Source organism: Larus michahellis, chromosome 3 (assembly GCF_964199755.1).
Source record: "Larus michahellis chromosome 3, bLarMic1.1, whole genome shotgun sequence".
Classification (NCBI taxonomy): domain Eukaryota; kingdom Metazoa; phylum Chordata; class Aves; order Charadriiformes; family Laridae; genus Larus; species Larus michahellis.
This window is the reverse complement of record NC_133898.1, coordinates 43,785,535-43,807,110: the sequence shown is the minus strand read 5'-3', so window position 1 is coordinate 43,807,110 and position 21,576 is coordinate 43,785,535. Positions and strand designations below refer to the sequence as shown.

The following is a 21,576-nucleotide window of genomic DNA, read 5'->3' as shown; positions in this document are numbered from 1 at the left end:
CAGTGCTAGCCAACAACGGCAGAAGGAAGCAGCCCCTCAACAGCAGTCTCCATAGAATCAGCTTATTTTCTTGCCTCCCGCCTCGTCAAAACTTGCGAAAGCGATATATTATTAGCAACACGCCATGCTTCAAAACTAAAGTCAAGAAATACTAGTCTGCGTAAACTTTCCTTTTATGCTTACAAATCTACGAACAAGAAAGCAGTAAGCAGTTTGTCCTAAATTCAGTGAGGGCCCACAAGCCAAAACCAGGCGCTTACATCTACATCAGTACCCACCAGTTATAACGCAAGCAGAAACACCTTCACTGCGCTGCTACGGGAATGACTGCGGAAGCTTTGTGACCTGCTGCCTTCTTCCCATCCCAAATTTTCCATTGACTCCCATGAGGGATTTGCGTATTCCCAAGTCCAGCCCCATCTTCTCTACAGTGTTGTCCTAAATCCCAAAGCTGAGACGAGCTGAATAAGTGAATGCATCTAAGGTCTCTTCTTGTTCCTGTCTCTAGTGAGGGACTGGCGGGTGCTGTTGAAACCCAACTGCTTGCTCTCCTGTTTGGATCTCAACAGGTCCCATTTTAGAAACATCCTCAATTTTAGAAACATCCTGCTGAAGAAACAGCACGTTTAGCAGCTATAAAAACGACAGCATCTTTAAAATCCACCTTGTGAGAAACCGGTTTTCTCCTTCATTCCTGCCCAGGATTCTTTAATTCTGGACAATATTTTCGCCAGAAAATTTGGTCTTCGACGCACATTTCCTGCTTTAGCTTGTTTTCTTACTGGAGTTAATGGCTTTGGTCTTGAGACTGGAAAGCAAGAGGGGAAAAATTTCAGCCTGGTGTCATCCAAGTGACAGGGAATTCTCCCCTCTATTTCCCCCCGCTAAAAGTTACCTTCTCTTGAGGCCAGTGCAGGCAAATGGTAAAGCTTGGCTCTCTCTACGGCCAGCTGCCTTTCAATTCGTGGAAGGATCTTGCCATATTGGGCTAATAGAGAATTTCTGGCAACTGCTCTGTCGGTCAAGCGATGATCGCCGTCGTTCTGATGAAGGAAAAGCGGAAAGCAAAAGCTTAACTAATTACAAGAAGTTCCTTGCACAGACCTCTCCGTGCTATTTCGCATTAGTGAGCAGATTTCCTCTACGGGTGTGGGAAAACACCTCCACTGCACAGAACAGCGGCAAGTTCTACCCATCCGCACACACCGATTTCACCTGGTACTTTTAGCAAAGTGGAAGGAAGACTGGAATAGCAACAGAGCCTACAACTTGAAGTTAAAACAATGCTGGCACTCTGCAGAACCTTCTTCTGATACACCTGTTATCACCTGCAATTTTCTGATATCACCTGCAATTTGCAAACGACTTACTACATAGCAGGCTTTCCCTTGTTCTTCCTGAAACGCCACTGCCCTGAATATACGGGACAACTGGAAATTACCCTGGACAACATGATGTGAAGATTAAAACAAGCAAGAAAAAGCGACCTACGCACACCACCTGGCCGCATGACAGTTTTCAAATGCAGGACCTACGACTTCCAAAACCACCTTAGAAGACTGAGTCACTGGAAAACTATGATTCCAGAAAACAGCAAACGCGTCACAAATCCAGAACACAAGTTCATGTAACACAAAATGTAATCTGGCTATTTTGAGAAATAGAGGTTAGACAAGAATTTTTGTCATAAAAGCCGTGAAATGAAAGTTGTGGAATTGGAGAGCACACTATAACTCGCAGAAATTAAAAAAACAAAGAAAACCCACAGAAATTTAACCTGTGGACTGGCATCTAGCCTGCTCTCAGCTAGAAAAATACAGTTGCGTGCAAGACACAAGCGATGACATACAACCTACTCGTCATCCCACAGGAAGGAGTGACACAAACAACTTCCAGTAATCTAAGCCACGCATAACATACGTATCTCAATAACGGAATGGTAAGATTGGCTGATGGGAAAGATACATGTTTATTCCTCAGATGCAAACAAACTGTTCTCAGTGGGGTCAACAGTGGTGTGTAACATTTAATTTATAGCTTCATAGAGTAGCTTTGGAGTAGTGACGTATATTGGTCAACATTTAGCTTCAGCTGTAACCAAAGGTGTAGAAACTTGTTCCGAGTGTTTCAAAGACTGGTATGAAAAAAACAAAGCAGGATTTTTATTGAGTACTATCCAAACCAGTTAGTAACACCCAGCAGAAACTTGCACGCTTGACAGAACAGAACTTTCACGCTTACCATAAGATTTACATTCATGGATTGATTCAGCTCTAGGGCTGCAATGTAGTTGGCACGCTGCAGATGGTAGACTAAAAGGAATTCTTGATTCTGAACACCAGCACTGGTCCTTAAAAACTTCTCCAAACACTCCTATGAGAAAAAAAAAATCATTCCAAAAATCTGTTATGACTCTGCCTTTTCTCTTTTCAAAGAGACGATGAACATTTTTCCTTGCTCCCACTTACTTGTTCGGTGTCTGTGAAAGGCAGCTTCAGCAAGTCTTCCATCAGGCCCATCTCCCGGCACATTTCGTACATGTGTTTTAAGAGGTCTTCTAAGTTTGCCTGAGCGGCATGTTGGTGCAACAGACCCCAAGCCTCCACCATGCACCTGTAATTAATGTTTCAGACGTAAAGGGATGTTAATAGCATAACCAAAGAGATGCCCCAAGAGTCTTGTACTCAAAGTTTAAAGGAAACTTAGGGGATGATGATTTCTATTCTTTGTTCTCCATTTTCACAAGATTTGCGTGACAAAATGGTGGGGTATATTTCTTTACCTATTGGAGAGCAACACAGTGAGGAGAAGCTGCACTTCCCCGCTGCTTGCTGTGGGTGGCCTCATCAGCTGGATGTATCTGAGGGCTTGCCCATGCTCCCCTTGGCACAGGAGGGACTGAATAATTCTCTTGTGCTGCCATGACGCGGTTTTGATTGTAGCGGGATGAAAGAGCAGGGCCAGTGAATTCTGTACAAGTTAGAGATCGGGTTTTAAAATCATTTTCTAGATTATAGCTTTGTACTGCAATGTATGTCTAACTCAACTCTACCATACTTACTTCGTAATCATTGTGATCTAGAAGCCAAAAACCTTCAACAAGCTTAACAAGTCCCCAGGGGATGCCAAAGGCAGTTGCGAAGGAGTCGATTGAAGTTTCTGTCTCACTCGGAAAGGAACGCTTGATATCCAGCAGCAAGTAAATTGTCTGACATCAGGTATCTCATTAAGGCTAATCAGTTTGTAAGACCAAAAGTTTATCACATTACCTTTAGAAAACCATAATGAAGTAAGAATATAAAAGTGGTAGGAAGCAGAAAATACATTCAAAACATTGGAGCATCCAACGCTCAATTATTACAGCAAATAAATTCCACAGTTGGGTTTTTCCCTCATGTCCAGCGTCTATAAAACAGTGTAAATTGTGGCATCCTTACAGTACAGCTCAGCTCCGAATGATTAAAACTGGATTTAAACCAGTATGCGGGTCACTCATTGGTAGCGTCATTTTCTCTTTCTGACGTCCGTTTTTAGGGACATCATCTAACAAGACAGCTCTGGGCTATAAGCGTTTCTAAGCCCCTTGCTCTCTAGGCTCCCCTCGCGGGTTAGGCAACAAACAGCAAAAGCAAGGCTGTGTATTTCAGCAGCTTAAAAATTAAGTTTCTGCCCCATGACTTTTCTCTTCTCCCTGTTGCTTATTCCGTGTGCCTGCACTTTCAACGGAACCAAAGCAAGCACCGTGAGCTGCGCTGAAAAACCCGTGATTTCAGCAAAAATCCGGCACTGGTAAACCACTCTTAGAAATCCTTTTGCTCTGAAACAGAAATTGTTTTATAACCCATCATGGGTGTTTTAGACAATTTTAAACGCTGTTTAAATTTGGAGAAAAACTAAGGACATTTTATATCTTCAACCCTTATTACTAAAACTGTTTTCTCCCTATCGGAGAAGACTTTTGCAACCAAACGTTTAAGAAAAAAGTCATCAAAAATCCACAGTACAAAGAAATAAAACAGCGCTTCTGTCTACAACTTAACGCTAAACTAAATGTTTTCACTTGCATCGTCTTTGAAGCATAAATGAAAAAATGTCATGAAACAGGTCGGCGACCAACACTGAAGAACATTTATGTGCATCCCCTGAAGGTGTAATAAAAATAACTAGAAAGGATACAATTGCGTGTTTGCAGTTTTCTTCAATGCTTTCTAGCAAATAGAGATCCAGCAGTGCCTGAAATGAAAAATTAACAGTTCTGAAAAAACGCCTGTCTTCCCTAAATCATTGGCTTTTGGGTGGGGTTTGGCGGGGAGGGCGGCCGTTTGTTGTTGTTCTCAGTGAACAGGACCCTCACATGCAAACTGGCAGGCGGGTATTTCCCAGTTCCTCCTGCATCTCTCCGCCACAGCTTCTCCACTTGGTCTCCTAACTGGGAAACCATTCCATCAACCATCAAGCAGTCCGAGTCCCATTTTCCTCTGGAACAAAAGGTAGCAAGGATTTGGACAGAGTTAAACACTAATTCCAGCCTCCCGGTGTAACGGCTTTCCTCCAGTCTTCTGCTGACTGCAGCCCTGCCCTTTAATCTCCCGATGGCACAAAGCAGAAAAAGGACACTAGAGGCTCTGTGCTTCGAAGGAACACACGAGCCTGTATGTAAGTTACTTGAGAAGTAAGCCAAGGAAGATGAACTTTGAAGTCAATACCTCCTACCCTGCAGCTTCCACCTTAACTCACCTTGCAGCCTCTTGGTCACAGTGCCATCGCCGAAGCTTGGTCAGGTCTTTATTCAGTTTTCAGTACAATTTCCAAAGAAAAACCTATTATCGGCTAATCCAAGGCATGCCGCCTATGTGCTAGGCAGCTAGTCCAGGAAAGAGAGCTGACGTTCGCAAGTGACTTCTATCCGACAGCCAGGAGAGTGCGAGGCGTGCCAACTCCATGTAACTCCAACCATCTTACGAAATCACACCACGTACTTGTGAGAAGGGGACTTAGGCCAATACAGTTATGACCCTCTATTGGTCATGTGGTCATAATCGGTCATATGGTCATATGGAGGTGACTGATCCTGTCCTAATCACATGGCCTTTTTCAGTAGTCAGAAATTATACACATTAGCCAATGAATAAAGTAGACTCCCGAAAAATGATGATACCAACCAGTGGTACTAAGCAGAGGTAGATAGCAACGTTTTAACACAGGAAAGTAACCTCTCTGTTCAACAGAACACGCGTGTCACTGAAGTCAAGAGTATTGCTGGCAGCGGCATTACGCATAGCCCATGCAACTGTTGAGATAAAAGCCATTCCCTTCCACTTCTGAATTTGCCGTGGAAGTGTTCTAGAGTCTTCCTCTAGCTCTTACCTTGATAAACGCTCAAGTTTCTGTCGGTGACCAGTATAGTAGCTCTCAATCAGAGGATAATTGTAGAAAGGTCTTGACAAACGCGTATCGTCATCTACAGGCAACAAAGCAGAAGCAAGTTAAAGCAGTCATATCACACTTGTAAACGAAAATTTTTGCCTAAAGAGACAGAAGATCGTACAAGCTAAGCATCAGAAGCCTCCAACTCTGAAAGAAGCCAATCCTCTTTCCGCCTTTGCTAAAAGAACTCTAAGAGACAAGACTCAATTCCTTCTTGCCCCAAGTGCCGTTTCAAGGTTACAGTTCACGCAGCATTCACAACATGTAGGGTAAGCTGAAGTTCACTATAAAAAAAACCACCCAGTTCTCAAAGGGAATGGTTTTAAAACCATTGTTTAAAACAATTGTTTGTGAGACAATTAAGGCTGACAATGGAATTTCTAATCCATCCAACTAAAGAAGGATTTCCAAGGTGTACTTTCTCCTCAAGCAACTGATAGAAAGTTCAAAACATGCAGGTAATGCTCTCACTCTAAAAACAAGCATTCCGGTACTTGTTGTTTAATAGTGCTTTGTTTAAAATCTCAAGTAGTTCAAGCTGTGGACACAAGCAGCGCCTTGAAGTCAGGGGTCCATTGCTATTCCTAAAATCCACCCAGGAAAGAAACTGCCTGCCTCATTCTACGCCGTGTACTTGACAACCCAGCAAAATCTCAACTTCACCCACAGAACTTCAGCACACCCTGCCACTGAACCAGCACGACTTCTTCCTGACGAAACCGTTACAAAAACATGGCTAAGCACGCGTTCGTGGGAGTCACTCACTGGATGGTCGCCTTGTTACAAACGTATGACAGGTCACGCTTACCTAAACCCTCTGGAAGGAGACCGGATCGACAGAACCAGATGACCACTCGTGCATACAAAGAAATGAGGCCGGTTACCGCTTGCTTATTTGTCACGTCTGCAAAACCTGAAAAAAGGCAGGAGATGATTAGTGTTATGCAATTCTGTTCATTTGCACAAAACTCCCTTCATCCTACTAAACCAAAAGTATAAAAATAGCACATTAGAAATCTTTGTCTTTGCGTTTTTCACGCTGTATCGCTTTCTTATTTGAAGAAAAAACCCACTATCACCACCAAAACAAAAAGCAACCCCTATAAAGAACTAAACTCACTAAAGGCTAAAATAAAAAAAAAAAAAAAAGCCCCAAAGCCTGAACTACTAAATGCACGCAGGAATAAGACATCTGTTTCTCACGTAGCAGAGATTCTTCTGATAGCAAAGGGATATTCTTTTCTCAATAGGCCAAGAACCATTTCTAAGAGAAAAAGCTGTAGAAACTCAAGTAACTTACTTTGCACGTTACTCGTTTACGCTTCCCTCGTATTGTTTAGCAATTTGCAACACAGTGTCTGCATGCAACTAGAACTTGCTAGCTAAGAACTCAAAGGAATAGTTTTCAGCAATACCACATTCGGTTGCTGTAATTTCAGCCCAGTTGCCTACTAAGCTTCTCTCTGAATGTAGCCTCCCCCACCCCCTTGCATGAGCTCCACCATAAACTGTTGCCCTGAACTCCATGCGTGTTTTGTGGTGGTCCCAAGCGCTCAGCTTTAAGCCCCTTCTCCCAGCTAAATGTGACTGTCTTCCAATCCTCAAAAACAACAAAAGCCCATGTTGCCACAATTCCAAATCTTAATAAAACATACCAAAGATTTTGTAGCACTACTACAAACCTTTCTCAGTAAGCTCTTGTGCTTCTGTGAGAAAACAGTTTAAGACCGTGCTAAGGTTGCTCAAAAGCAACTGGCAGCGCTGGAGAGACCGTAATGTCTGGGGGTCAATGAAGTTGCAAGAGCCGTCAAACAGCGGAACACCTTTTCAAGAATAAATATTAAATCGTTAGCCGACAGAGCAATTCCAGAGTTTCAAGGCGCACTTCAAGGACCGCGTGCAATATCCTATAGCGGCGTATTACTGAGGAAGCTCAATCAGAAAGAACGACTTTAGGTTTGCAGAATGACTACACTAGTACTCACAGATTTGGTCAAATTCTTCCTTTGTAGAGATCACTTGGTTCCATGTCCACTCAAGAACAAACCGTAAATTACCAGCAGACCTTGGCTGCTCTTTAAACAAAGAGAACAAAAAAGAAATGAATCAACAGGCTCCAACTCAAAGAGGTACCACGTAAAAAAACAACGTTCGAAGTATTACCTTCAGATATCCAATGTTTAATGCATCCAGTCAGAAGTCCCACAGAACCTGTCTGGACAGCAGCTGACAATACTGCTTCCAGCTGCTCCTCCTAAACGTAACAGACAAACTCAAATGAGAATCTTACCTACTTGCACCATGTGAACCATCAACAGTAAATGTTTCTTTCTAACTGCATACTCATTCAGACATCACAAAGTCAATCAGGACACAGGCCAGGAATGCCACGTCCTTTCTCTTAATTCCAGCCACAGGCTGGACTGCTCACTGCTCTGAGGAACACATTAACACACTTTTCCTCTGACATTTCAACTTACTGCAGCCTAATTCTAATCTTTCTTCGCGTGCCTCTGCATTACAGTCTTCACGTACTGAGTTCCAACTTACTACGTCCAGAAACATCCTCTGCTAATACGCGTTACACATCTGTGCAGATAAGTTTGCCATCAGGAACGCAGGAAGGGGACAGGACAAACACAACTGTGCAACGTTTGCATGGAAACAGTGAAGCTACGGCCAAGCAGCTTTCTAGACTATGAAGACATGAAGCAGTTCTGACACCCAAAACACTACGTTGGAATTTTGTAACGTGACAGAAAAGAAGCGAAACATTTACATCCTAACGGTTTAAATGTTAGGCTCTTCAAATACTGTATTATAGTGTAGTGGTAATCCTTACAAGGATAAATCACAGGTATGCACAGACGCGCGATATTAAGTAGTAGCTTATCTCAGCTGGTGTTCTCGTACTTCTCTCAGGTGAGAGGACCCTTCGTAAGTTTTTACTTTGGTTTTTGGGATGGGATTTGTTTGGTTGGTTGGGTTTTTTTAAACACATTCAAAAGTATCTTTCCCCTCTAGGCAAAATCATGACATTCAAAGCGACTTCTACACATGTAGAACACACATGTGATATTGCCATCTTTTTCTGAAAACTGGTTTCAGACAAGGAAACACACCATTGGCCAGCTTGCCAAGAAATTTCTTTGAGCTACCACACTGTGCAGAAGCGTTCATGTCCTAACACACGTCCACAAATGTGGTGACGAATGCAGGAGACAGGAAGAGGAGGGCAGCGGGAAGGCTGCTCTCCCCTTCCTGCTGATTGCTCCAGGGAAAGGTTGGTGCATTGCAAATGGAAAACCTATGGCAGGGGGAGTGAAGTCACTGTGGTGGCATAAAGCACATAGAAGGTAGCGAGTGTCATGAGATAAAGGTGATTAAGGTGTTGCAGCTGCAAGAGGGCAGTCTCAGAGGAGCAAATTGGGCTACTGCAGCACAAGGCAGAGGCTACAGAGGTGAAGATCCGCCCGGAGAGGATGCAGAAAAGCCTACCGATGAAGGGAAAACGAGGGCAAGCCGTGAAGAAATTGCCAGGGAGAGCTGACAGCAGTAATCCTTTACCACAGCCCACTTCCTTGGAAGCAAATGATCACGCACAGTGACAGTGCAGCAAGCCGACGTCTGCAAGAGCTCGCATCCCAGTGAGACGCCCCCATCGTCGGCTACTGCACTGAACCACTGCTTTGAGAAACTGACAGGGATGGGGGTTACTCTGGGGGACACATGCGTTATGTTGGGCATGACCAGCACTGACTGCACGCTTCCTTGTGCGCATCTGTGTGTGGCACCGAATTAAGAGAGGGGTCTCTAAAGACAGATCTCTTAGGGCTGTTCCCAGTCAAAGTCACTACTTTGGATCTAAGGATACGATTACTTCTGCTAGCTCAGGTCACGCCTGTATTTCAAAGAAACTTTGCAAAGAATCCAAAAATTGGAGTATCGTGTCTTGTAGCCCCTCCAGCCCTGTCAGACCAGATGGATGTATTTCCCCCTTGATTCCCTCATAGGCACTCACCTGACTCAAACTGGATGGCTGGACATCAACTGGTCTTGGAGACAGCAAGCCAGCTACAAGACACCTATTGTAGCTATCCTGAATGGCTTCCCATATTGAAGGACCAGATTTCTTCAAAAAATTCAAGGTCTGAAACATCAATCGAAAACCACAGATTAAGACAGCATTGTTATTCCGTCACTACGCTTCTGGATAACCTCTAAAAGGAAGAATCTAAATGTTCACTGACACCGTCAGACAGCCTGAACCACTAAGATGCTTTAGGTTAGCAATCTGCGTAATTAAGTCTTTTCTACCTTCTCTGTCTATACACAGGCCTTGCTCTTTCCCTCAACACTGACACAAAATACATTCTATATAAGCTCAGCTAACATGCAGCTTCACGCTTTGGAAGATCCTTTCTATGCCTATTCGTATGGAAGCCGATTCATGTTGGAAACATTTAGTGAGCTGAAACTTCACTCAAAATTATCTGTCACAATCTGTGCCGTGGCTCAGAAGTTATAATTTGGCCGAGTTTGGGAGAAAACAAAATTTTCACTCCTCAAACAGTTATGTGGTTTTTCATTTTCTCCATTCCCTCCTTTTTCAAGAGAATTGGGGATCAAAACTCTAACTCAAGACTATGCAGGCAGTTCGACTGAGGGGCAATAAAGAAGTAACACCTTTCCCCGCCTTCTACAGTGGTTTTGTTCTTGCTCCTGGAGCAACGTTGCATTCCTTTCTAGACATTCAATCCCCGATCGTGCTTCAAGAGGAGACAACGGCAGTTGTACAGTCCCAAGAGGGGACCTAAAACATTACCATTTGCATACAACTGGCGACAGGATACAATTGCAACTATGCGTGTGGACGGGCAGGATGAGCATGAAACGGTCCCTAACACGGAAAGCAGTGCAACAGAAAACTTAGAAAAGCTACATCTCCTGCCACTCGCAATAAAGATACAGTAAAAGATCACCTCCTTCTGGAAGCCGGTGCAAGTCATGTGAACGACTCCGGAGGTCAGCAAGCACGTACCATCTGCAGAAACAGGGAACGTTTGACAACCTTCCGTACTCTCACAGTTATGGCATGACCAGTTTACATTTTTTACACACCGGTATCTAGAAACATATAACTGAGTGCTTTGAGCTTCAGTTCACAGTCATTTCAGGCTATAACCAGCACCACTTCACCGGCTACATTACAAAAGCACCAAAACTCAGCCGGCTGTCAGATATGTTTCACAATAGTAAATACCTTGTCAGTACAACGCGATCAGAGTTGGGTTTGGGGGGGACTGGGTGTTTGTTTGGTTTGGTTTGGGTTTTGAATGACAAACAATGACTGAACAAGAGAACCAATGAATGGCATTTGACCTCATTTTAAGCTTATCACTCTCAAAAGCAGTGAAATACCTACCAAAGTTATAGTTGCCTGGATGAAAAAACCGCTCAGGTGGTGGATAAGAAGGAGGAACTCCCCGACTTAGACTCCGCTCATGGACCAGAATATCCAAAAGGAGCTTCGGAGAAGTCACGCTCACTACGGTATCCAGCGACCACAGTGCAAAATAGGGGCACTCATGAGGGAATTCTTCCGGCCTTAAAGAAAACAAGCGCGTAAGCTAAATGCCGACATTCAAATGAATTATTGGCAGGCATATGGAAAACTACTGAAGAAAAATCTACCTTACTGAATCTGGCATTTGAGCAGAATACCAGCGATTAATGTCAAATACACCCAGGTAAGTAGATGGTTTTCCCTGACCGTACGTATTCACTTGCCAACTGAAGACTGAGACACTGGTGTCAGGAGACGTGACTGTAAAAGACAAGACGTTGTTTCTGACTTGTAGAAAATACGATAGATCCAATAGTTTTAAAACACCACTTTCTATTTTGGCTTCATTCTGTTCTGTCACTCGTGAAACACAACACTTCCTAAGAGTGATCACAGTAATTACGGAATAGCAAACATCTCTGTGATAGGTTTCAGTCACACTGCCCCTTTTTCTTGTCCCCTTGTCCAGATCACTGGTCAAGATACTAAAGAGAAGTGGCCCCAGTGCAGTGCCCTGGGGAACAGCACTTGTGATGGGCTACCATCTGGATGCAGATGCGGACATCGGTTTGAAGAAGGGAAAAAATTCTGGTAACATTCCTAAGCAATGGAGAGTTTGAACTTCTTGTTCAAAGATGGCAGCTGGAGGAGTAAAACGACTGACCATCATCATACAAACGGCCCCACCATACATCGCGATAGCATGTCAGCAAGCATAAAATAAAACCCACTTTCTCCCTTAAAGAAGTCCCACATACCTTAAGCATCCATTTTTTCTTCGTAAATAATCCCAACAGTCTAGTCTATGCAGATAGGCAAGACTTTCAGACTGTGGGGACCGAACAGCATTCGTTGCTTAGGTTCCAAAAGCACTTCTTTTAAAATCACCAAACACGGACATCAGAACAAACCTTCATTTACGCTATCCTCTCCGTCAACGTCGCTGCGGAATTTTTCGACGGTCTGGCAGCTGATTAATTTAGTACTCATCTGGCCTCTCAAGGGAAAGACTCCACCCGTGAGATCTAAACTGAACTTTTTGCCACGGTATTCCAAACCCTGGGGGAAAAAATCAGAGAAGAGAGCAAAGGTCATTCTAAGATAAAAACATACATTATGGCTAAATATGAAAGACAGTCTAACAGAATAGGCTTATTATACTGTGTATTTTGCATGAGCCTATTTCTGATGGTAAATAGAAACTACGCCTGACATGCAAGAGAATGCAGTGTCAAATCGTAACGGGTAAGTTTGGCTGTAAAGGCTTTGCACTTTTTCAAAATTTAGAATTTCCCTAACATTATTCAGATCTAAACATGTTTTGCAGAATTCCTTGCGACATCCAAGAATGTTCTTTATAAAAATAAATATATCGCTACAAAGAGATATCTAAAATGATGCAACACACATGCATGCAAAGCTCTTTGCTCCATGTCTTGATTGCAGAACTGATGAAGTTAGAGAAGCCCCAGCATTCGAGCAGCTAAAGCTGTCAAGAGGTATTTTCTATGGGCACACCACCAGAGTGACCGTGCACCCCTCTCTAGTTACTGTGAGAACTTCATACTGATTAGCAATCTTCTTTCAAGCCACGTAAGCTATGACAGCTCCTCCTCTCATCTTGTCAGAGACTAACGGGTGAAATATCCCTCAGCTCCTTCACCAAGCACAGCCAACAGCAAAAGGGAAAACCAGAAAGGACACGGGGTGCACGTGGCCAAGGCTTTTAGCATCACGAATTACTACACAGTAAACAAACTAATTTTGAGATACACAGAAACCCCGGCACGATTGTGTTGAACCTCTGATAGCGCCATTTTTTAAGTAAGCATGAAGTGAAATACCGTCTTTCCAAATACAGCATTCATTCAAACTGTCTACCATACAACACATGAACGGGTGTACTGGGGACAAATAGCAGCTCTATAATTAAAAAAAAAAAAAAAAAGAGGGAAAAAGAAACCCAACCCACACAACCCATAAACTGATAACGCCACATTCTACCCAAGTTTCCTAAACTTGCAGAGCTCTGAAACGAACTGGCATGAAACCACACATTCCCATATGATCTCATAGGATACATCTAATTCACCTAATCTGAGAAGAGGCGAGCTTTCTCTTAATGATTCCAGGAAGTGTTACAAATAAATATGAAGGTTGTCTAAAAAGAAAAATTAAATAATTAAAAAAAGTCTTTCATAACTAAAAAGAAAATGCTTCTGAAGCAAAGCAGTGCATTTTAAACTTTCCACGCCGGGCAAAGTCATTCTAAGGAACTCCATTGTATGGGAGATGTTAAGTAATGACTCCATTGACTAGCAAAACACAAAAACAAGTTTTCAAACGAGATGCACTGGTCAAACTCTGATATCAAAGTAGAGAGTGTATACTCTGCCCATCCGCAAGCATTGTGCAGAACGAGGGTAAAGATGCGCTCTACAATCGTGATTTGATGCACCAGATTTAGCAACTGCTGCGACAGTACAAAAAAGGTCTTTGGAAGCATTACTTAAACATACCTTTCTGTTTAATTACTTAAGCAGACTTAAACCAGCCTTGAAGGCAATGGAGACGAGAGTTTGACACGCATATAGAAAAACACAGTACCACATGTTCCATAAGTCCTATTTGTGACTTTTACCATGACACACAGTCAAAGAGGCACTGCTTCATAGCCTCAAACCTAATTCCTGGAACAAAAAGCACTGCTGTATTGAAAAAGTCTTTTGAGCTCCTGTGAACTCTATCCAATGAACAAGGATCAACAGTAGATTCCTCCTTCTTTACTCAAACTTGGCCTAGCAAACGGGAGACACTTAAATTTTCTACCCCTGAAGATGGACAAGAAACTTGACTCAGACAGCCATGCAGGCAGACAGTCATGTAGTACTAACCAATCTGTGACTACAAGGAAGTGTTCTGAGACTAAAAGTATCCGCTGTGGAGCACAGGTCCCGCACATCAACAAAGATAAAGAGATAGCATCCAGCACGCCATGAATCACTGGAAGATCCTTCTACTTGGTCACCGTGATAGATAATGCATTTTAAAGAAACACCACCTTTTCCAAACACCTAACCTCTATCTATGCAAAAGCAACGGTGCCAAATGAGGAAGCACCTTTCCTACACATAAGCAAAACACTCAAAATCTAAATTAATCCAAAAAAATCAAAAGGCACAGTCCCTACAAAAACCAGAGTACCACGATACAAGAGTCACCCCTGTTTCGTTCCATAGCTATTGAGAATATGCAAGAGAAAGTACCAAATCAGGAGGAAAGACTTGCTCTGAACTAAGATTACTGTCCCCTCAAAAAGATTTTGGAAGACTTCCAGGCGTACAACTGAATGGAATTACACATCTAACAGATGCGCCTTGTCTCTGTTAGCTATCTGAGATACAAGGATACCTCACATCTGTATTTTAAACGCATCCTCCTTGGAGCCAGATCTAACATTTAGGTACGCTCTTCTGACCAAATTACATATTTTCCTGGCTTTAAGAGTAGATTGAATAGGTCACCCAGCCAAAAAGAAGAACGAGTTATCTTTACAGCTACTAAGTGTCAGGATCAACACTGAAGAGACACTGTAGGTGCATTTCATGTGAGAAGTCCGGCTGACAAAGCTCTAAGGGAAACCAAGAATATAAAACTGAAGATCAGCAAAGACTAGAGTATGACTGTATTTTAAGAAAGGGAGAGAGACAGAAGCTTATTCAAGTCCGAAGCTTGGTTAAACCAAGCGATTCAAGGCCCAATCTTCTCTTCCTACATGCCATTCATTTGGTATTTCAGAATAATTTTATTTGCAAAAGCCACGTCCTCTTCAGGAATTTCATTTATACTGGCTCTTTGCAGATGAATCTAGCTGGAACACACGACACTGCAGTATAAAATGGTACGCCTTCTTTCCAAAAGGTATGGACAAAGGCCGTGCCCAAGAAGACTCAGCAAAACATTATTATTTTTTCAGCCAGCTCTGAAGTTTGATGGTAAATCTCACCCCTGTAACTCAACTGATACTCCCTTAGAGAAAATTACTATTGTCTGCTTTTCCCACGCATGCACCTCTTACCTCATACATGACTTGTCCTGAGGCCACGCGTTTTCTGTCACCAAACGCTAACTGCAGCAGGTGTAAACTCACCACATCCCCTTCACTGAAAAAGGGATAAATTATGAAATTTGGTTACAAAGCTGCTTTATAGTCCTCATTGTCGTGTTAGTAGACCTAGACGTTTTCTTAATAGCATGCTCCCGCTGAAAAGAACACCACCTCTTCCCAAAACATGATCATCGGCCACATTTAGCCACTGAAACATGAAGGAGGGCGTTTTGACACTAACAGCTTCAGGGGCAAAAGCCAACCGTACAATTGGAAAGCTGTAATATGTTGTATGGACTAAGAATTGTTGGAAATAGTTCTTCACAATGAAGAGTTCTCCATCAAAACTGCTTTGAAGTCAAATTTTAAAAGACTGCCACTCTACCAACAGCTGAGCTGATGGAATCGCTTGCTGATGCAGAAAGAGAGATCTCTCTGCCCCTCCCTTACCACCAAAGTTCCCCTCCCCCTCTTGCACACTCTGCACCCTTCCAAGTCCGATTTGATTCAGCAGAACAGCAGGAACCCATTGGCTTTTCTGCTGAATCGTTTTCTGCCCGGGGAGCTGCACTGGCTCACCAAGGCTCCACAGACTGCTGACGCTGGCACAAGGCCATCGGCAATACTGTCACCGCCGCCTTTAGGGGCGGCAGGCTGTTGTGTGGGCACGTCTGGTGTTCTAGATCTGCAGCCTCAACTGCTCCTAGTGGTATTTTAATACCGCGGTGTGACTATCAAACAAATGATGAAGCGGTCATCGAGGAACAAAAGCAAACCATTTGAGAATGCGAGCAGAAGAATATGGCCACTGTTGCTTTGCCTTCTGACATAAGGCAGGAACTAGTAGGTCCCTCTTCACGTCTGGTAAATCCTGTAAAAATTGCATTCTAAGTTTAACACCCTCCGTACCGGAAAGAATCGCAGACACACAACAAATACACATGTTCAACTGTATGGGAACAAATATCCTTAAAAACAAAAAGAATTAATTCAGTGGCTGATAGTTAAAGTTTTTATTCACCTTTCCTGCGTAGACTGAACAGCCCACAAGTAGCAACAATTGCGAGGATCATTCTCCAGCTCTTGAAAAGTGACAGCATAGACAGGAATCCTCCCTCCTTCAAGCTGAGAGTGGTGCCTACAGGTTTAGGGGAAAAAAAAAGCAAAACGAAAAAGAAAAAAAAAGGGGAGCCTAGTGGCCCAAACACAGGTAGTTTCTCGTTTCTTGGACTACGTCAAGCATTGTTCTTCCTGACTTCTGAACCTTATTTGTACCTCCACACTCTACTCTTGCCACCTAATTATTCCTCCACTGTCTATTTATGCATCCAACAGCTTCTGGGGAGTCAGTGCAGATCTGCTGAAGTGAATCCCGACCAGAAGTTAGCCAAATATTTCAGGTGAGATTGCTCTTTCGGCCAAAGCTGACATGCAGGAAAGAATACATTTTTCAGGCACAGGTCAGCTATTGAGTTTTCATGTCTCACTAGTTTCACCCTGGACACTTTAGAGAATATCGGCACCAAAATCACATCACTGACATACTTCAGCCTTTCAATGGATGCCCCAGTTGCAGTAACCGGTTCTGAAAACCCCAGGAAGCATGCTTCCCACAATTCCTCAATCCACAGGCACAATAAGGAAAACAATCCTAGTCCACTGGGGAGAAGGCGGACCACTTCATCCAGGTATGACTGAAAAGTTATGTCAGAAGAGGATTTCTGAACGTGCCAAGATTATACTCATACTCACTTCAGTCCCTGAAAAAGTTCTCTTTACATCCACATACTTCCTTAAGCAACAAATCGAGAGCCCCGCACCTCCAGGCATGGCCAAGTGTAAAGGCCTACTTACTCTCTCTTCAACGTTTTCATATTCCAGAGCGACAGGTAGCCATCCGAGAAACCCACAACGAGCTGGTTGCTTCTGCTTATGTAGCACAGGGCTGATACTGCTGTTCCGGAAGCATTTTGTAGTTGAAAACAGAGACACCTCCCTTCGCTGGTCGCAGTTTCTCTTCTTTGTGCAACTTCAGCAGGATTTTTAGTGACAACTTCTAGATCTACACACACAAAACCAAGCAATAAATGAATACGTTATGCCATTTAGGCTGCATTTTAGGCACTGACGTGACAACCCCTATCATCTAATGCTACCGTGCCAGGCACAATAGCCATTTATGCAACACTTTTTTTTGCCATTGCCATTATGTATGTCTTCAAAGAACATAAGAACTCTTGGATCAGACAAGTATTCTCACTCACGTTTGAAAGCTAGGTAAAAGCGTAACCAAATTCTTCCTGGACTCTGAAAAGCAGGAGTTTGGGCCTCGTGATGCAATTTGAAGTGGCACCTCGTGTTTGAAGTGGCACCAGTTGCTGAAGCTGCTGTTGTAATAGCCAAAACGGTGTATGCAAGCTGAGTACACCTATTCGAGATTTCATTCATCCAAATGCATGGGTGTTGGTAAGTGGGGTTTATTTTAAAAAACAAGCCCAAAATTTGCCCCAAGTCAATTAACACAAGCAGAAGAGCATTCCCGGGAAACAGGGCTCCTCCAACACAACTTCCTACCAGGCGGCCGCACCGGCTCACGTGGCAAAATTCCTACACCTCTCTGGCAAGAATCATAGTGGCACAGGGATCTTGGTGGGAGGGGGCATTTACAACACTGCGAGGAGCAGTCAGACACTCCCAGGTTTAATCAGGTCAGGACTATACGATGTCAAACTGCCACCTGTAACCAGTCGTCAGAAATGTCTGACACAAGGGTCTTCAAAGTGGGATGCATACTGTTTCGTTAGAAGACAGAAGTTTTCTTGCGTTTAAATTCATGTGGAAAAACTGCAGGCTTACCCAATGCTTCGATATCATTCTGAGTGCAGGAGCAATCATCCAAACTAAGATCAACCAGAAGTAGATGGCCAGCATCTGTAGCCACTGCTGCCACCCCAAAGAGCCATCGCAGACTCTGATGGAGGTGCTGAGTGCTCACGCTGGGTCCTCCGTGATTCGCTATGGGTTCTATAGCGGTTACCTACAGGAAAACTACAAGTTACTACTTGAGCTCTTTGACAAGCTCAATAGAAAAAGTAAATACAGGAGCATCAAAGCATTGTTTGCAATTAGATCAAGAAAAGAGACAAAGACAAAAAAGCCCCGTACAAAAACCTGTTACTGCCTTCCATTTACTAGATTTCCTGCGGGTAAGTGACTTAACTTCAACTTAAATGGGGCATTCTATTAGTACAGCTTAGCAATTTCCATTTCCTACTTCGCAGTAATTAACTGGAGGAAAACACAGAAAATCAGTTATACGCAAGAAACTTTATCGTATTCAAGGGGCTTAAGACAGACAAACACAACTACATCGAGGTCTCCCACCGCTCACAGCCCACCAGCACCGCGATACGGTCTATGCCTTCTTTGACAAACGGGCGTTAGGATAAATCAGGGCTCGAGAGTCAGACGAGGCAGCGGCCAAGTTGCATGGGAGACACACCATTTCCATGGGAGTGAAACGTATTTAGAAAGCGTTGAAGGGAGAGACCAGCTTAGTAAAATTCACACTAGTCCGCATTTAGAAGAAAAGTAACAACCACATAAAGGAAAAGAAGCTTTAAATGCACACCAGCGCTTTCACGAATGTTGAGAAAAATGTTAAAAGCCAGCCTAAAGCAGCAGCTTCTCAGATAAAAAGGTGACTCCACCTAAAGGAGGAAGCGCACACTGCCCTTTCACGTGCCCAGCAGTCTGCACGCAACTGTCTCACAAGGCGAAGACAGACCTTTCAGCACACGTTGCAGCACATCCCAGGACAACACTGACTGCTAGAGCAGAGACACGAGCACACAAAGACTCCTGCGCTAAAGCTGCACGTATTTCTCTCTCTCAGTGACCCCAATACGAATGCTTACTACTAGTCATCACACTGTAGCATTACAAACAAACAAAACTCCACCTGTATTCTAGCAAGTCAAACCAAAGCAGCTGATGGAAAGCTGGCTAAGAAGTTAGTTAGTTAGTTGTTGCAGATTCTAAGATGATAAAAATGAATCTTGATGTTCTATTGACTTCCACCGATTCTTGTTTACATTGAGATAATGAGGCTAGGGGACACACATCATTTGAGTTTCTGGGTTACAGAAGACAGAAAACATCAGCAACATTACACCAGTGTGTCCCATCTACACAAACACACTAGTCAGAGAGCAGAGATTCAAGGACTGCAGGCTGAAAGGTGACCTCCCAACACTCTGTCAGATAACTCACTAGAGGCTCTTTTTTCCTCTCCTAAGTCAACAGAAAAATGTGTTCTCCTCAGCCTGCTTGCTAGGCTGAGATTCAAGGCAATGTGTCGAAGTCATTTACAGCACAACTATGGAATTCTGAGCCATTTTAAAGACGGTATTTCTGATGGAAATCAAGCAATTAGGGTCAAAAAAAGGTGCTTTTCAAGGCCTTTTTGTGGAAGGAGAGAATCAGGTGAATTTGTGCTCTACAATAAAACCAGAAAACTTGTTTTACTCTCAGCAAACTCCAACAATAATGGCACACTAAGCCCAAGATTTTACAGCAACACCGTCTTGACTGGATACTCTCAAGTGACAGGATGTTAACGCACGATAGAAAAAATACCTCCTACAAAGAGACGCTCCAGAGCTTGTCCTAAAACAGGCCTACGCAGCACCTAACAACATCAAAGCTTCGTTTCTCCAATTAAAAAGTACCTACCCTCCCGGGAAGAACAACTGCTTTAACCACTCTTGAGAGTCCAAGGTCGTACAGACAGAGAACACTTCCCTCTGCGTCTTCCAACCCAACCAGCAGTCCAGTTCTCTTCTCCCAGGAAAACTCCTTCACCACACGAACAGTGGGAGGCTGTTCATTGACTCCACTGAAACGGTACGCAGAGAGCCGCTCTCCTGTCACACAGTTCACCACCTCAAGGTGAGGACCACGTGCCAACCACGCCAGGCCGTTTCTCCCTGTGAGAGAAAAGAAAGAGGACTGAAGCAAATGTCCAACGGAAGACTGAAAACAGCTGAAAAAAAATCACAGTGCCTGCCCCTTTCCTTCAATAAACGTACCTAGCAGAGGAAGACCGACCTACCTCATTCTAGTCAATGATTCAAAATCACCCGTTGAAATCCCCAAGCAATCCCTCCTAAAATTAACCACCTTGTTATTTTGCATTTGTACTTGTCATTCCCGCACCGAAGAATCTGGGTTGTTTGGGATAAAGATGACAAGGTCCTGATCGACAGCCTTTATACCATATTCGCCTTGGTTTTGCTAGAAATGATCTAAACGCATATGGGAATACAAGTCTTAGAGCGTAGAGGAAGAATCGAAGGCATTTTGTTTCACTGAACTACTGCCAGCCCAAAGGAAGTATGAGCTCAATCCCTGCATTTACACTCAGGTAGATAGATTCTACCTGGTCTTAACAGAAGCCTAGACCTCCAGATAGGCACCCAGCTCTACTGTCACATCACCTGGAAAGTCCACTTCAAAGTTTAACTATACTCACGTTTTAATATTAGCATTTGTCATCGCTGAAGCACCCTTTTTGTTCTCTCTCTCTAAACAGGATGCCTCTTAACAGCACCAACCTGACACAGCTGATACCATGACCTGAGGCTTCAGGTAGCCTCCAGGCAAGAACAACTTTATACCGAGACCAAATTTAAAGGAAAATGCTCACCTCCAGAAAACCTCCCGCACAGCACAGAGCCAAGGGTTCCCTCATCTTCCCCAAGTGCCTGAAGAGTCACCTCTGGAAACTGCAGCAGACTGCTCGTTACCTCAGCTGTTAGGTCTTGCATTCTTCGCTGTAAATACAGGAAAAAATTGCACAACTAGACTCACGTCAGCCAGAACTATTCTTGAGAGTGACAGAAGTTTCATCAGTATGCAGTGAAAAATCCCCTAGACATCACCTCTAGCTCTTTTCCTTGCAAATAATGGCACTGGGGAGACTTTTTGCTCTCCCAGCAGAGCAAAAGGAGAATCCTTTGCTTTTCTGATGCCTGTGAGATCACCAACAAAAAGTGACCCAGACGTATCAACAGAGAAATAACAGGAAAAAGCCCAATACACTGAGTTCAAGTCTACTCACACAGGTTAGGAAGATGGGAGCTGAGAAAAATCAGATTTTAAAAAGCTTCTCAGTAACAGGTACAACTCTCCATTTGTCCTTTCCCTTGATTTCGTACTTTACCCTTTGTTACTTATTGTCAGTTGTCTTCTAGCAGCCAAAATTACCATTGGTCTTCACCTTAGGTACTTACGACTTCCAAACTATTTCCAAAGAAAGGAGCGTACCACGAGTCACAGGCTGAGGATAGATTTTTGCATTAAAAAGCTCCAAGAAGAATAAACATGGAGAAATTACATGTTCAAGCAGAATCACATTCAGCCAAGTCAGGGTTCAGGGACGTCAGTTTTGACTGACGGTAGTACCTGAAAATCC

The 21,576-nt window shown here is 43.4% G+C and overlaps 1 protein-coding gene across 1 annotated transcript; it reads right to left on the bottom strand.

Moving 5' to 3' along the window:
* Positions 1 to 653: 653 nt before the first annotated feature.
* On the bottom strand, positions 654 to 20,929 carry LOC141740513 (protein ELYS-like). The gene is made up of 24 exons (XM_074579338.1): positions 20,809 to 20,929; positions 19,836 to 20,089; positions 17,958 to 18,138; positions 16,956 to 17,163; positions 16,123 to 16,239; positions 15,072 to 15,156; positions 11,905 to 12,052; positions 11,122 to 11,254; positions 10,853 to 11,034; positions 10,410 to 10,471; positions 9,449 to 9,577; positions 7,591 to 7,681; positions 7,413 to 7,502; positions 7,110 to 7,250; positions 6,236 to 6,340; positions 5,368 to 5,461; positions 4,355 to 4,478; positions 4,177 to 4,233; positions 3,062 to 3,208; positions 2,783 to 2,970; positions 2,469 to 2,613; positions 2,242 to 2,373; positions 896 to 1,043; positions 654 to 808 (listed from the first exon to the last, which is right to left on the bottom strand). The coding sequence occupies exons 1-24, from the start codon at positions 20,927 to 20,929 to the stop codon at positions 654 to 656; spliced, it is 3,237 nt and encodes a 1,078-aa protein (XP_074435439.1).
* Between the last annotated feature and the right edge of the window lie 647 nt (positions 20,930 to 21,576).